This window comes from Vigna unguiculata, chromosome 8, assembly GCF_037176805.1.
Source record: "Vigna unguiculata cultivar grain cowpea cultivar isolate G323 ecotype 2 chromosome 8, ASM3717680v1, whole genome shotgun sequence".
Lineage (NCBI taxonomy): Eukaryota > Viridiplantae > Streptophyta > Magnoliopsida > Fabales > Fabaceae > Vigna > Vigna unguiculata.
In genome coordinates this window covers 866,049-881,710 of record NC_140799.1, presented here as the reverse complement: position 1 = coordinate 881,710, position 15,662 = coordinate 866,049, and the positions used below count along the sequence as shown (strand labels likewise).

Genomic DNA, 15,662 nt, shown 5'->3' with positions numbered 1-15,662 from the left:
TTCAATTCAAGGCATGTTTTCCCACTTTTTACTTTTAAAACAAACATTTTAAAAAACTGATTTGAAAGAAAATCATCTTAAAACATGTTTAAGGATAGAAAAAGGTTTTTAAGACACTTTCAAAACCACCTTTTCAAACTGGTTCACATAAAATCCGAACCGGTTTTGCATAGAAGAAATGATCTGGTTTTTATATTCAAACTGATTGGCTTTGGTTTCATGCATACATACTAACCAATATGAGGAAGCTTGGTGATTGAACTCTGCTTCTTCAGTCGTGTTGGATAAACCAGTTAAGCCATTCTCAAAATTGAAGGTAAAGGATTCTTTTATTTGTTATAGTTTTGGACCCTTATTGCTACTCTTTTTGGTCATGGATGCTGATATCATTTACTTGTTATGCTACTTTCAAGTGTTTCTGTCATGCTTTGTGGTTTGGTTTTGATTTCCCTCTCCTTTCCTCATTGCAGTGTGTGTTGTTTCCTTCAGTGAATGCTTGAGGTAATTGATTTTTCAAAGCCTGAGCTAATAATACTTCACTTCTCCTGTTTATGGAAGGTTATAAACAGTTCTTGGAATATTTCTCTTTTGAATTTTGTCATTTGTACTCAAATTATGAGTATAAAAAACCAAATTGAACAACCTTTAATTATTTACACTCCAGTTGGCTGGAAGTATAAACGACGGTTCCTCTTTAGTATGTTTTTTATTATTCTCCAATTAAAACTGAAAGTTTTATACGAGTAAAATCATTGAATAGTCTTTTAATGAATTTACAGTTGCATTTTTTAATTAATGTATTTTATTCTTTGATTTCGGATTGTTAAACTGAAGAAACAAATATACAAGCGATAGCATTTAGATAGGAGAAAATTTAGACAAAGATCCTCGAGTGTTTTCTAGTGGAATTAGAAATTTAATTTTGTAACATGTGTAATGTTTTTTTTTTCCTCAAAGGATTTTTAGATTAAATACACGAATGAGCATGTAGAGTTACAATTTACAAATATTAAAACTACCATAACATACTAATAAGAGATATATTATTTGTAATTGCTGTTCACCAAACAAGTTTATTTTTAGTTAAATAAATAAGTTAATAAATTATGAGATTTTTATTTTTTTTATCTTATGAAATATACTTGAGATTCAGGGAGAAGGAGAGAGTAATGAAGAATTTTTTTAGGCTCTACCGGATTCTGACATAATTTTCGGATTATGTTTTAATATAAAAATTACAATCCATCCACATTAATAATGTAAATAATTTGATATATATTTTATTAAGTTAAGAATAGGCGATATAATTTGTGTATTAATTAAAATAGAAAGTAATATTTTTTTAAATATTATAATAAAAAATAGTAAATTATAAATTATTAAAAATAATAATAAAATTGAAAGAAAGATGCAATAAATTATAAATTTAGAAATTATTTTACATAATATAAGGGAAAAGTGTTACGATTTTTTGAAATTAAATAGTTTTTTAAATAGTTTTGTCTTTGTTAACAAAAATTCGTAAATTAATCAAATGAAACACAGGTCAACTAAAATTATGAACTACATTATTTGAACTTTTAGCTCCACTCTTTGCATTCATCTTTTACGAGTTGTGCTCGTGGGTTTGCCCAGCACTTTTCTAAGTAATTTATTAAATTAATATAAACAACTTATAAATGGCATGCTTTCTTTTAACTGACATTCAAAAAGAATATTAAAGTTATTTATTCTCGATCTACAATAACAATTTTAACCATCAACACTCCTTTTAGAAAGAAAAAAACAATTTCTCACAAAATAACATATGTTCAAGGTATCTTTACACAGATTAAGTATAATAATAAATAATTCTACTAAAATGTTTACTTTCAATAATAAATATATTATTTATAACTATTGAGTGATAACGATAATGGTTGAAAAATTAGTATTCACAATACTAAAAATATAATAAATTGGTTAAATTTATTTAAAATAGTTCGAAATAAATTTGTTTATATCTTATTGAAAACGGAAAACATAAGTGAAAGTGAAAATAAAAGTTGAACTCTAAAACCCCAAGGTATTATTATATCACTTTGTTAGAACAAGCCAGAACGAGGTTATTAACATTTTTTTTTTCTCTTTTGTTAAAAGAAGATGTTGTTTTATTTTCCAATAAAAAATTGCATGTTGACAATAGATCTCTTAATCTTTGTGCATAAAGATTGTTTAATAAATTATGATATTAGCTTAGATTTAATATCCATGTAAACAATGAGCAAGATCTGATGAGACACAAGCCACACAAAAAAGTAACATGAAAAAAAGGAAAAAACATTACAAACACAACCGACAAGGTTTCCATTCGGATTTGGTTATCTTTGAAACTAAGCTTTTTACTTACTCCAAACCAAACAAATCTGCTAATAATTCACTTCACTCTCTGATTCAGTGTTCCAAAGGACTAAGATGGGTTCAGTTTCTCTGAAAATTGGAGATGGAACAGCGAGATTCCAAAGAGCAACACTGTGTTCTTCAGCTGTTAACATTCTGATGATTTTCTCGGTCATAACCACCAACCTCTTTGCTCTCTACGCCTTCACTGCTTCTCCAAAACACCCCCAACACCTTCTCCACAATCATGCTCACAAGAACATTTCTCTGATTTCGGAGCAGGTCTCGCTCATTCTCAGGGAGATCGATTTGTCCCAGAAGAAACTGGCCCAGATGGAAAAAGAGCTTCTGGGGTACGAAAGCATTGATCTTTCAAGGCCCAACATTGCATCCGAGCTCAAACTCTTCCTCCAGCGCCACCAGCTCCCTCTGGGGAAAGACTCAAGAACTGGGATCACTGAGATGGTGCCATCTGTGGGTCACACCTGTGAGAAAAATTCAGACTTGCTGTCTCAGTTCATGAGTTACAAGGTTTTCGGAGCTTGCCCTGATGATTGGAGCGTGGCACAGAAGCTGATCTTAAGAGGGTGTGAGCCTTTGCCTAGGAGGAGGTGTTTTGCAAAGACGGTTTCCAAGTTAGGTTTGTACCCTTTTCCAGATTCTCTTTGGAAGCCTGTTGCTAATAAGACTGTTAACTGGAGTGGTCTTGGTTGCAAGAACTTTGAGTGTTTGAATAGTAAGAAGTTGAGTAGGGAGTGCATTGGTTGCTTTGATTTGGTCCATGGCAATGAGAATGCTAAGTTTGTTAAGGCTAAGAGTAAGAACGATTTTGTGGTTGATGATGTTTTGGCCTTGGGAGGTGGAGGGGTTAGAATAGGGTTTGACATTGGTGGAGGGTCTGGTTCCTTTGCTGCTAGAATGGCTGATAGGAATGTTACTGTGGTTACCAACACTCTCAATGTTGATGCTCCATTCAGTGAATTCATTGCTGCAAGAGGGCTTTTTCCTCTTTACTTGAGCTTGGATCATAGGTTTCCTTTCTATGATAATGTGTTTGATTTGGTTCATGCTTCAAGTGGGTTAGATGTTGGAGGGAAGAGTGAGAAATTGGAGTTTCTGATGTTTGACATTGATAGAGTTTTGAGGGCTGGTGGTTTGTTCTGGCTGGATAACTTGTTTTGTGCAAATGAAGAAAAGAAGCAATCTTTGACTCGGTTGATTGAAAGGTTTGGATATAAGAAATTGAAATGGGTTGTGGGAGAGAAGATTGATAGTGTTGGGTCTGGCAAACCTGAAGTGGTGTTATCTGCAGTGCTTCAGAAACCTGTTAGAGTTTAGATTCTGCAACTGCAAGAAGGATCAATAATCTAGATTCTGCTATATCTCTGAATGAATTGGTTCCATTGGAATAAGTACAAGAATTATTATTTCCTTACCAATTGTAAACCAGCTTTGCTTTTTTTTGAGGTGACATATAGTTTGTATTTCAAGTTCTGTTTTATATCTCATTCTGTATCAACTGTCTTGTACTTTGATAAATTATTAGAAAGATGAAAATTGAATTACATTTTTTGATCTTATAAACCCAGCTTTAGTGTTTATATTTGAAGAAGACTATACTTTTAGTTTCTTGAATGTGATGGATCCAACATATGTGTTTCTCTGGATTAATTGGTGCCTTTTTTTCTATTTTCTGAACCTGATAACTCATCATATGCTGGACTGGGACAAACAATCTTCAGCATTATGGATTGTTTCACATTTAAAAGAAATCATTCATTGTCATTGGTAAAGTCATGAACCTGGGTTTGATCTCAGGTATAGAAAACAAAAGTGTTATTTTATCTGTCATTTAGCTCTATAACCATCTTGTTCATCCCTCTAATTGCTCTAATCCAAAGATTCTAATGAGTCATTTCATTTCAAATGACTGTTTCTCTCATAATGCAAGGTGCATTTATTAGATTCTGCAACATGTCATGAATATGCTAATTACACATTCCTTCTCTGAAGCTGATTAATATTGCTGACAGAGTTGTGATGATCTATAAACCATTTCATTGTTTGATCTAACTTGACAGAGCTATAAACTCTGATTGAATGTGATGTTTGTGTATAATCACATCTATGCAATATGGCTTTAACAAGAAAAGCTGAAGCTTAGGAAGCTTAGGAAGCTTAATAATCCAATTCATTCTCTCTTGTTAATTGAAATTTCATATAAATCTTATCAAATAAAAAAATGAGATTCAAAGTCGATAAAATCCACATTGAATTTCACCTCTGATTTGACAGAGAATCTGTAGCTGTTATTTTTCAGTTTGGTTAATGTTTCATGAACACAGAGAGATAGAAAAAGCAGAAAGGTGTAAATGTCATAGAGATGTGGTGCGAAAAGAAAAAAATAATAGAGAGAAATGAAGGGTTTGAAAAATGTATGGGAGGCTTTTCTTTTTACACCCTACAAAATTTTTTGTAATGATTCCATTCACTTGGGAAATGAACTTTTTTTTTTAATGTAGAAAATACATTCCAAAATTCCAAAACCTCATATTTCAAAATGGGTACATAACGAAAACACTTCCTTTTTAAGTCCAAACCCAAATCTCTTTAGGCCCAAACCCAAATTGCTTTAGTGTATTTGCTTTTCTATTGGGCTCTTAGGCCATGAAGCTTGGATGGTGAATAATTGCTTACAAAATTTCTGTCTTTGTTCACCTATTGGGAATTGAAACTTATGTTTTTGGCACTTCAAGTGTTAATGGAATTTAAGAAATAAAATAAATATTGATTAGATTAAGGTTATGGTTTAAACTTCTAAATCTGATTACAACTTGCAATTTTGTAATGTTTTGAATTATATATGCATATAATAGAAGATATAACTTGAAGTTGAAGTTTTGTTTGAATGATGAAACGGTGTAGTTGTTAAAGTTTTATATTTAACTATAATTACAAACAAGAACATCTATAAATGTGAACACGACCTTTTGTGATGAACTATGTCAGATTGTTGGTCCAAATCAATTAATTGTGAATTTACTTTTATCTTTTGTAAACTCTCAAAGGTGTAATAATTTTTATTTGTCGTTGGTATAATATTATTGGGAGTTATTTTCGAACACGTGTTTATACAGTGTCAGCAAAGTTAAATTTATCCTCGAAATATATTTAAATAAGACATAATTGAAATAAGTTTTGAAATAAAATAAAAAATTGATAGTTTACACATTCAATTCATTATGACCACACTCTATTCGGTTTGGAATTATCATAGACATAAATATGTGTTTCTTTTATTTTCTAAATTTAACTCATATTTTTTTTAGTGATTTTAATTGAAAACTAAATTAAAAAAATAGTATTTAAATTTAAACAAAAAATATGTTGTAATCTAACCAAATTTAAACTATATCAAGGGAATATCTAGGTTATGATTTATTGTTAATTAAAAATATTTATATATATATATATAATTTGATAAATTACAACTCTTCCTAACTATAACAATTTAACTCAGTTTTAACATTTAGAAAATTTTATATATTTCTTATTATCTAATTATGATTAGTATTAGTATCATGGTTAGTATTATTAATCTAACTTATTTTTTAACATTTTTAACCATTATTATTAGTATTAATATTAATATTATCTAATTATTATTACTATTATGGTTAATGTTATTATTTTAATTTATATGAACATAGCTAGTAGTAGAATTACTATCAGTAATAATATTGATATTACTATTATTATTATTATTTGAATTAATATAAGTATCAAATCTTAATCAATGTTAATAATGGTAGTAGTAGTTTTGGTATAGTTAAAAATATTTTTATTATTATTATTAGTACTAGTATTATTATTGCGAGTTATTTTTATTATTATTATTATTATTATTATTATTATTAAAAACTTTAACATATTTTTTTATTTTGTCTGAGATTGTATTTTACATTATGTTTATATTTTTATTTTATTTTATACATACATTTTATTTTCATTTATTATGATATCATATTTTAATTATTTACATTTTCATTATTTCTTTTATATCTTATTTTGATGTACAGTCAAAAATTTTTATTATTTTTATTTTTATTTTTATTTTTATTTTATACAAGATCATATATATTTTTGTTTTGTTTTATACGTATATTTTATATTTATTTACTAAGATTCTATTTATTTTTACATCTTATTTTGTCCGGATCATTCATATCTCATAATATGCACTTACATCTTAATTTTGTTCTCTTACATGTACTTAATTTTTATTTGTTATATAATCATATTTTAATTAGTTACACTTTATTTCATAATATACCTACAATTCTTTTTTACATATATTTTATTTTTATTTATTAGGAATTTTGCACTCTTCCTTTTTTTTTTACTAACACTTTATCCTGTTCACCTCTTTATTCTCCTATACAATATTTTTATTTGTTATTTGTATATTTATATTATTATTATTAACATCTGTATCATTAGTATGATATTATTATTATTATTTTAATATATATATATATGATCATCGAATAATATAATTATTTCTTTACATGATTGAGTTTTATATTTTATAACACATTTGTTTATTTAAGTGTACAAATTAAACATATATTTTCAAATTTATAGTAATAAATACATTTTTTAATTTTATTATTTTTTCAAAGAAAAAAAAAAAACACCGGTGCATACCAGTTGCTTACAAAATTTCTGTCTTTGTTCACCTGTTGGGAATTGATTATACGCGTCAATAAACTTTAAGAAACAAAATAAATATTGAACAGTTTAAGGTTATGGTTTAAACTTATAAATCTGATTACAATTTGTCAAAGTTTGTAATGTTTTGAATTATATATGCGTATAATACAATATATATAACTTGAAGCTGAAGTTTTCTTTTGAATGATGAAACCTTGTAGTTGTTAAAGTTTTATATTTAGCTATAATTATAATTATTATAAATATAATGTGAATGCTCAGAACATCTATAAATGTGAACACTACTGTCTGTGATGAACTATGTCAGATTGTTGGTCCAAATCAATTAATTCTAAAATTAATTTTATCAATTTGTGAACTCTTTGTTTGTCGTTGACATAAAATTATTGGAAGTAATTTCGGTTCCTTGAAATTGTTACCCTTTCAATAATTATTTTCCAACACGTGTCTACAGCAGTCTCACATTCATCCTCGAAATTCAGAAATATACTTAAAATAAGATATAATTGAAATAAGTTTTGAATTAAAATAAAGAACGCATTCAATTCATTGTGACCACTCTAGTAGGTTTGAATTATCATAGACATAAATACGTGTTTCTTTTATTTTCTAAATTTAACTGATACTTTTGTGGTGATTTTAATTGGAAACTAAATTAAAAATATATATTTAAATTTAAACAAAAAAAAAATATGCTGTAATCTATATATAAGTTAGAAGTATTTATATATGCTTTGATCAATTAGAACTTTTCTTATCTATAAGAATTTAACTCCTTTTATATATTGCTTAACCAACTAAATTAGATTTCTTTTACTTCATATATTAGTTAATTCATGAACCCTTATTTGTCTTTATCACAAAAAGTGTTTTTCGGTTTTTATTCTTCTAATCATATATGCAGATATCATAGCATACGATGGTTTCATCATTTGAAAAGGTTCCAACGCACAGTGATGATAGTAATAAAAGTAAAGCATAATATTTGAACTTGCCTCCAAGAATGTCTTACAACATTAGGTATGTAAACAAAACACCCTTGACTCATTGGAACATATTACAACTTTTGACCTGTAATAATAAACTAAAACTCTTCCATCTTCAAGGTTTGTTTCATACCAAATAATGTTCCAACAAGGAGTGTTCTTTAGTTCATAACATTATATGATGATGACTTCTTCAACAACATTAACCTTTGCTTTTTGAATGATTCAAACATTCATCCCTTGTAAAGCTCCACTGTTTAGAAGCTTCATTCCCTCTTCACTCATCTGCTGAACTTCTGTTGGTGATAAAATTCTGATGCACCTAACACACCCCACAAATTCCCTACACATAGCGTTTTTTAGTGTATCAGATTCCAACACCAGATAACTAATTGTTAAACTCAAAGTGTTGAGAGGTAAGAAACTTACTCCCAAGGATCATCCCCAACTAGCAGAACATCACTCTCATAATCTACATACACCAATTTCCATCCAGAACCTTTGGTGTCATTCAGAAGACCATCAAGTCCAAACATGCATTCAATTGCACGGATCAACTCCTCATAGTTCTTGAAAGTAGTGACATCAATTGATCTTCCGACAGAACCAGCCTTTTGTACCTGTCACAAACAAAAAACCATGATGTTGTTAGTAGGTGACTAAATTTCATGAATCTTGACAAAAATAAGACTAACGTATGTAATATAGTATGAATGCAAACCTTTGTGTAGGTTCGGATGGGAGCAGGTACTTGCTGCCAAGAGTTATTCTGCAGAAAGCTGTTGTCATCAAAATCAACATGGCTTGAAGAAGTGCCACCAGAGTTGTCAGGGATGTCTCTGAGAGAAAAGGCGTGTGACTCAGCTAAACTTGCAGAGGTTATTTGAGATTGCACATCCTGGCTTGAACTCAAGTTTCCCACCATGCAATCATTTGGATTCTGAAACTCTCTCTCCTTCATTGTGCAGAACTCATCCAAAATGGTGCTTGAAGTGGAAGGATCAACCACGGTTGTACCTACACTGTTGCTAACATCAACGTTGACACAAATCTCACTTTGGTTGTTGTTGCTCTCAGCTGAAAGGTCCCTCAGACTGTTTGGACTTGGCATGCCATTGATGCCATTGAACGTCCCTGGCTGACAGATGGAGGCTAGCTGCTGGTCTGTTTGAGACAAAAACTTCAAACTCTTGACATAATGATCCCACACTTCATGGTTAGGTAAAGGGGGATTCAACACTTGAGGTTGAAGTGAATTATGTTCTTGCAACTCAGGTAAAGGTCCAGTTGTTGTTCTGTTTGCATATGCCATCCATTCATCAATGTCTAGCTGAGGAAGAAGGCTATTTACCATAGCAGTTTCAGCTTGAGCCATGTCAATCATTTGAGGATGGGGCATGGATGATGATTCTATCTGAGCTTGCATAGGCCATGGACTAGATTGAGTGAGAGGATTCTGGTTTTGGTTATGGAAACTCAATTGGTTTGCTAGGCCTTGCTGGTTAACAGGATTTGTAGCCACTTTTTCAATGTTGCACCCTTCCATGGAAGTGGAAGCATAGTCAAGCATATGATCAGGTGCTAATACCTCAGGCTCTAATTTTGGCTTCTCAGTGACTATCCCAGAAGGAAGAGTGTGCAACTTTTCAGGTTGATCACTTTTCAACAGTGATTGCATGTTTAAGGGATTAGGTTGGTCAGGGATTGATTGAGAGTGTAGATTTCTAAGCGGCATGTTATTATCTGCTGCAAATGTGGTCTTCATCTCTTGCAAGGGACCTCTTGCAGCTGCAGATTCTTGTTGCATGGCGGATAACAATGCTCCATTGTTGTTAATCATCTGGGGTTTGAAAAGCATTTTCATCAGGTGTTCTGAGTAGAGATTTGGCATTGAGTTTGCTACCTCCATAGTTCCATTTTCTGGAACTCTCATAAAAGGTCTTCTCAACAAAGTCCCCCACTCATTTTCTGCAACAATAAACATAACTAGTCATCAAATAGAAGATTTTCATTTACAAGGAAGGAAAAGAAGCATAAGAAAAGAGACTTGCCGTAAAACCCAGATTGCAATGGCCGTTTCAGACTTGAAGTCAAAGAAGGAAAGATAAAAAGGCTTTCAGGAGTCTCAATCTCCCAAACACTGACTCTATTCTGTTTATCACCACACCCTGGCTCATCCCACTCCACCTGTTTGCAGAGAAATCATTGTGCCTTCATACAAGAATACGTGAATGATAGAACATGAGCAAAAATTATTGTACCTGAATATTTCTCCATCTAGAACCAGGCCATCTCAGAGGATCCACATCACTGATGCCAACTATTGTACCCATATATCTGCAGAAAGGTGAAGTATGTATCAAATTTTCATGCTTGTTTGGTATTTATAGCTGAGAAGGCACATTTGGCAATAGCAAGATCCAAGCTTTCAGAAAATTACCTGCGCTTACCCGATTCTTCAGTCTCAAACATCATACCAAATCTCATGCCAACTGAGACCTGAGTCCCTAATACAGATTTTCTGTATTTAGCCAGCGGAATAACAAATTCTGAAGGGCAAGCCCTGCAAAGTAGAACTAAATTATACACAACAGAAAGGACACAAACTATGTACACAACGTGAGATATATACCTTGGATTGTAGAAAATAGTGAATGGACTTCGATTGGCAGCGGCATGAGCTGCAGCAGCAAGCACACCAATGTGCATGCTATCTGCAGAAAGCACTGATGATGGCAGTGTTGTTTGTTGACGATTAACACGCCTCACACCAACTCGCAGTTGCGATTTCTCATCCCTAGTAACAATAACATCATTTTAGTATCAACAAAGTTATGAAGGAATGCTTATTGTAGCCAACAATGCAGCAGTTACCTGATGAAAAGAACAGAATCACCAGCTCTGAGTCTTTTTGAGCCTACGAACAAACTCCACCCTGTTGTGAGAAGGTGTCTCTTTGGTTGACCTAATAAAAAATTGTAAATATAATCAACAACAAAAACGCTCATTCCTGTTTCATAACAAATTTCAATAACAAAAAGCATACTCACCCCTGTAGATATGTCTAAATGTCCAGGTATTATCATGCAAATCTCGAACAACAAGTTCTTGAGTTGGGGGTTGAATTGTGTAATCCTGAAGTGAAAAATAAGATGAGTCAATGAAATGAAAATTCAGGCACCGAATTTTATCAAGCACAAGAAAAGCATGATTTGCAATCAGCTGGTGCTGCAGCCATACCAATGGAGGAAAGAGCTTCTCTGCTGCCCTGCGTGGAACCGAAAAGCCGCCATGTGTGCTGGTGTCACTGGCAGTCAAAGTTTTGCAGAAGAACTCAGTGGGGTGTTTGCTTGGCTTTAGCCCAAAATCAGATATGGGAAAGGCTTCTTTTTCCTGCCACAGAGAAATCCAAATCCAAATTCAAACTGGGAAGAACGAACGATACACCATAATCAACCTTCACTAAAATAAACTCAAAGACTGAATCTTACAGAATTCAGTGGCTGCAGACTCATTTGAGCATAGATTTCATCTGTCTCCTTGTCTGCCTGTCATAAAATACAGAAAAAAAAAAGGTGAAAATTTTGTTTGGAGGTAATGATAATTTGAATGTGAAATAAGGTTTTGAGGACTCATGCAAGAAGTGGTGAACTGAACCAGCATACAACACTCACATGAAGTGTGACATTTTGGACTTGACACAGCAACTGAGATGGAAGATTCGGGTAGTTTGGAATCTGCGACGTTGCTGTTCTTCTGGTAGAAGCCGCCACCTGTTCAAATATTCAGAGAAAGAGAACAGACACACATGCTTCAGCCGACCAAAACAAACGAAGAAACAATCTCGGTTCAACATACAAAAGAAAACAAGAGATTCATTCATTCACCTGCTCACTGTGTCCCTGAGGGAAGTAAAACACAAGACTTCCAACCTGAGGTAATGAAACAAGAGGGCCTGCACAAGCATGCCATAACTCGGAATTCAAAGTCTTTCTGACCCCTGAAAAATTTATAGCATCAAACATGTGTGTCATTAAAATGTAACCAAAAGGTAAGAATGATGTTCCGAAAAGGAAAATGAAACAGACCAGAATGTTCCTGCATTTCTTTCAACAGTTTCATCTCAGCCACCAAAGTTTGACCCCCAACAACCATTCCAGCTCCAGCTCCAACTCCAACAGTTTTAAGCTTTTCTTCTACGGAAGTCATCATGCTGTATTCCTATGCTGCACCACTCTCTACGTCTTCAACTCAAACCACAAGAGGAACCTGTGTTTCTACGTCTTCAATTCACAACTTGCATACCCACCGAACAAAAACTCTCCTTTCTCTCCAACCTTGACTCACCATGCCATTAGGAAGAAGAAGAAGAAGAAGGGTCCACGTTGATGTGTGTTGAGAAAACAAAGAATCCAAGCAAGCTGAAAAGCAGAGCAAAACCTGTGAAAAAAGGCACAGTGCAGATCTTTCTTTCAAAGGGTGGGGCTTGACACAAAGCCACCGAATTAAAGGCCATCAAAGCACGCGGACCTAAGCATGAGTGTGGCTTGTATTATTGGGTTTGATTTGAGTACTACTTGTGCGTGCCTTTTTTTTTTTTTTTCCTTCTTTCTATCTTCAAAAGAAACCAACCTTTCAGTGAAACCACTCATCACACTGACGCTGATACTGTTCCCTTCTTTCTTTCTCTCTTTTCCATTTCTCAAGCACGAGCACAAGCACCAATGCCAAAAACCAAAACCTCCTTGTCTCTTCTCTCACTCTTTTTTTCTCTCTCTCTTTCTCTCTCTCTTTCTCTCTCTTTGCTTCTAAGAGCAAGTAGTGTGCATGCTACCAAGTCCTACCCTTTGCAGCTTTAAGCTATTTATATCATTTAAATAATTAAGACCAAAACAAAGAACTAGTATACTTGTATTTAATGAAAATCAGAAAAAGTGAAGCTAGTCTATAACAACACGAAAACAAAACAGTACACACTATCAACCTCACCTTAGCTCACAGGATATGTAATCACTACCTTTTACATTATTCAGATTCTTTAACATTTGATTACGTTTGATTTGATTCTACCTAGTTTTTCAGCCATCTCTCTATTAATAATACCACATTATTTCGCCACCAATCTACGAGAAAAAAAAAAACACTTCTTTTATTTATTTCTTCCGTCGTTACCTTCTTCTTTTGAGACAGAGACAGAGACAGAGACATCTCTGTGTGTTGTTCTTGTTCTGTGGTTTAATATTATGCACCACACACTTATTTGATAATAAAGGAAGTTTAGTTTGGTATATTATGTTTTGTTTTAAAACAATAATGGTAATAATAATGGTTAAACTTTTTTTTTATTAATGTCGAAGAAAAGAAAGGTAAAATATGATTATTGGAAATTTTACTGTTCATGGGTCCTTCATTATATGGGTGTATATTTTTAATTTATCATTATTATTGTTATTATTATAAATAAATAAAAAATATTTCTTTTCATTTCTTTAACTTCTTTCTCTTATTCTCTTTTATCTGTATTTCATTAACTTACTATATTCTATTATTCTAAATGTCTTATGTACTTTAATCCTTTTAAATTCTTCCAAGTGTTGGGTACCCTAAATCATAGAGTGCACTGTACCTGTCCTGTGAACATTAAATCAATTTTTCTTTTCTTTCTTTTTATGACATTTTGTAGCTGTTCATTCTAATTTTCATGCATTAAAAGTTAATGACAAATAATCATATTAGTTTAGTATTTTTTTAATGTTTAACCAAGTACATAAATGTTTTTATTTGAAAATAAACACACAACAAAAGAATTAGTAGAAATGATGAAGTGAAATGATGATTGATTGATGTTATAGTCAATAACTGGCAGAATTTACAGTTCTCAGGTATTTCCTAAAAACAAAATTTGTGTGGTTTTCTAAGAATGAAATGATGTGAAGTCTATTCTACTCTATTCATAAAATAAAAAATATAATTTGACGAAAAGAAAATAGAAAAAAAAAAACAGAGAGAGAAGAAAGTAGTGTTAGCACCTGATGTTTGACCGATCATACGCGTGCGATTCACGACAAACTAATGAGGTGAGAGTGTGAAAACAAAATCAATATTTGAATGACACGTGTCAATGTGCTGTCTATTTACTCACGGCGCCGTTTTCCACATTTGACATTCTACGTTCACTCTCTTTTTGACCTGCTTTTCCTTTTATTTTTAAAACAATTACTATTTATTTGCTGTAGAAAAGGACTTGTGCTTTAAAAAAAACATGTATTTTTGTAAAAAAATAATATTTTTGTGGTTTTTAAATTTGGCATGTTTTTTTTTATCTTTCGAATTAAAAATAATTATAATTTGGTCTACCAGATTTTGAGAAATTATCATTTTAATTTCTTGAATATTACCCTACATTAAACAAAAAATAAATAGTAGAATATTACTCTTACATATGTCTATTTTGTAACACCCAGTACGTAAATCTTTTGAAAAGAAAATTAGAATTTGAAGAAAAGAAATTCTGAAACCAAAAATAACAATAAATTGTGTACTCCAATATTATTTTTTTTTCAAACTTTTCTTTATTTTTGAAAGTGTCAAAATTTTGATGAAAAAAAGTAAAAAAAAATGGAGATATCTAAGTTGTAAGAAAGTTAAAAAATAAATTTATTAGTTATTAGTTATTTTATTCACTATTTGTAATACTAATAGTTTGTTATTAGAGTAAAAAATGATAGTAAAGAACAAGAAAAAATACATAATCTGTTATGTATGTAAATTACATAATAATTAAGGTATAAATTAGTCCAAAGTTTCAAAATGAAGTAATTCCAAAATTTAATAAAAGTTAAGAGACAAAAAACATATTCAATCATGTAATATATTCTCCTTGATCCAATTCACACAACGAGAAAAAGAAACAAAGAATGCACACTTATAAAATATGTTCCTTTCCCTTTAGTAAGATAGATATTATAAGTGAAATTAAAATGTAGATTATATATAAAACTGGTAAAGAAAAATGGAATAAGTATGTAGTTATTGTAGGTTTGTTGAGAATGACATTATACTTACTAGGCTATTTTAAGTGACTTGTGTGTGAAGAATTGCATTGATTATCTTGTAATGCAACTTGTGTTTAATTAAGATTTTTGACTATGTCCATCTTTTACGGCAATTCTCACCACTACAACTTAATCTATTCACAATCCACGTATCTAACATAGCTTTTGCTCCTCTTTTCTAAATTTAACTATTGTGTCGTAAAACAACATTAAAAAAATGTCTAAAAATGCATCCATGTTTATCATTGCTTTTTTAATGCTATTGTTATCTTCTTCCATTGCTACTTACCTAGCTACCATCATAACAATATTATTCCCTACCTAATATGGAGATAAACTCCCTCTTAGTATTGTTTTTTTTAATGGATTATTTATATATATATATATATTTTTATTAGGAAGCTATTTAACTTATTATTACTTAACGAAATACTTATGAGAGAAAATTTCTTACATATTTTTAGATAAACCAGTGTGAGGTTATGTTTGTAGGAAATTTCCACAGTGA

The 15,662-nt window shown here is 31.4% G+C and overlaps 2 protein-coding genes across 5 annotated transcripts; one reads left to right on the top strand and one right to left on the bottom strand.

Moving 5' to 3' along the window:
* The first annotated feature begins 2,274 nt into the window (after positions 1-2,274).
* LOC114195641 (putative methyltransferase At1g29790) lies at positions 2,275-3,963 on the top strand. The gene has a single exon (XM_028086179.2). It carries the CDS (start codon positions 2,455-2,457, stop codon positions 3,715-3,717), a length of 1,263 nt encoding a protein of 420 aa, XP_027941980.1. The 5' UTR covers positions 2,275-2,454; the 3' UTR covers positions 3,718-3,963.
* A 4,107-nt stretch (positions 3,964-8,070) lies between these two features.
* On the bottom strand, positions 8,071-12,926 carry MP (Transcriptional factor B3 family protein / auxin-responsive factor AUX/IAA-like protein). Of its 4 annotated transcripts, none has more exons than XM_085665645.1 (14): positions 12,630-12,926; positions 12,188-12,520; positions 11,987-12,099; positions 11,774-11,872; positions 11,591-11,647; positions 11,340-11,492; positions 11,150-11,234; positions 10,974-11,064; positions 10,540-10,896; positions 10,361-10,436; positions 10,151-10,286; positions 8,821-10,067; positions 8,529-8,719; positions 8,071-8,442 (listed from the first exon to the last, which is right to left on the bottom strand). In XM_085665645.1, exons 2-14 carry the CDS (start codon positions 12,309-12,311, stop codon positions 8,325-8,327), a joined length of 2,847 nt encoding a protein of 948 aa, XP_085521771.1. In that variant the 5' UTR covers positions 12,312-12,520; positions 12,630-12,926; the 3' UTR covers positions 8,071-8,324. The 4 variants fall into 4 exon arrangements, with proteins under 4 accessions (XP_085521771.1, XP_085521772.1, XP_027940752.1 ...); XM_085665646.1 differs by having other exon boundaries at positions 12,732-12,926; XM_028084951.2 differs by having other exon boundaries at positions 10,540-10,662; positions 10,732-10,896; positions 12,188-12,925.
* Positions 12,927-15,662: the final 2,736 nt, after the last annotated feature.

Coding starts and splice junctions, on each gene's coding strand:
- LOC114195641 (XM_028086179.2), top strand. CDS start 2,455: ATGGGTTCAGTTTCTCTGAAAATTGGAGATGGAACAGCGAGATTCCAA.
- MP (XM_085665644.1), bottom strand. CDS start 12,311: ATGATGACTTCCGTAGAAGAAAAGCTTAAAACTGTTGGAGTTGGAGCT. Junction 11,648..11,773: donor TCCAAAATGTCACACTTCAT/GTGAGTGTTGTA, acceptor ATTTTATGACAG/GCAGACAAGGAGACAGATGA. Junction 10,068..10,150: donor ATTGCAATCTGGGTTTTACG/GCAAGTCTCTTT, acceptor TTATTGTTGCAG/AAAATGAGTGGGGGACTTTG.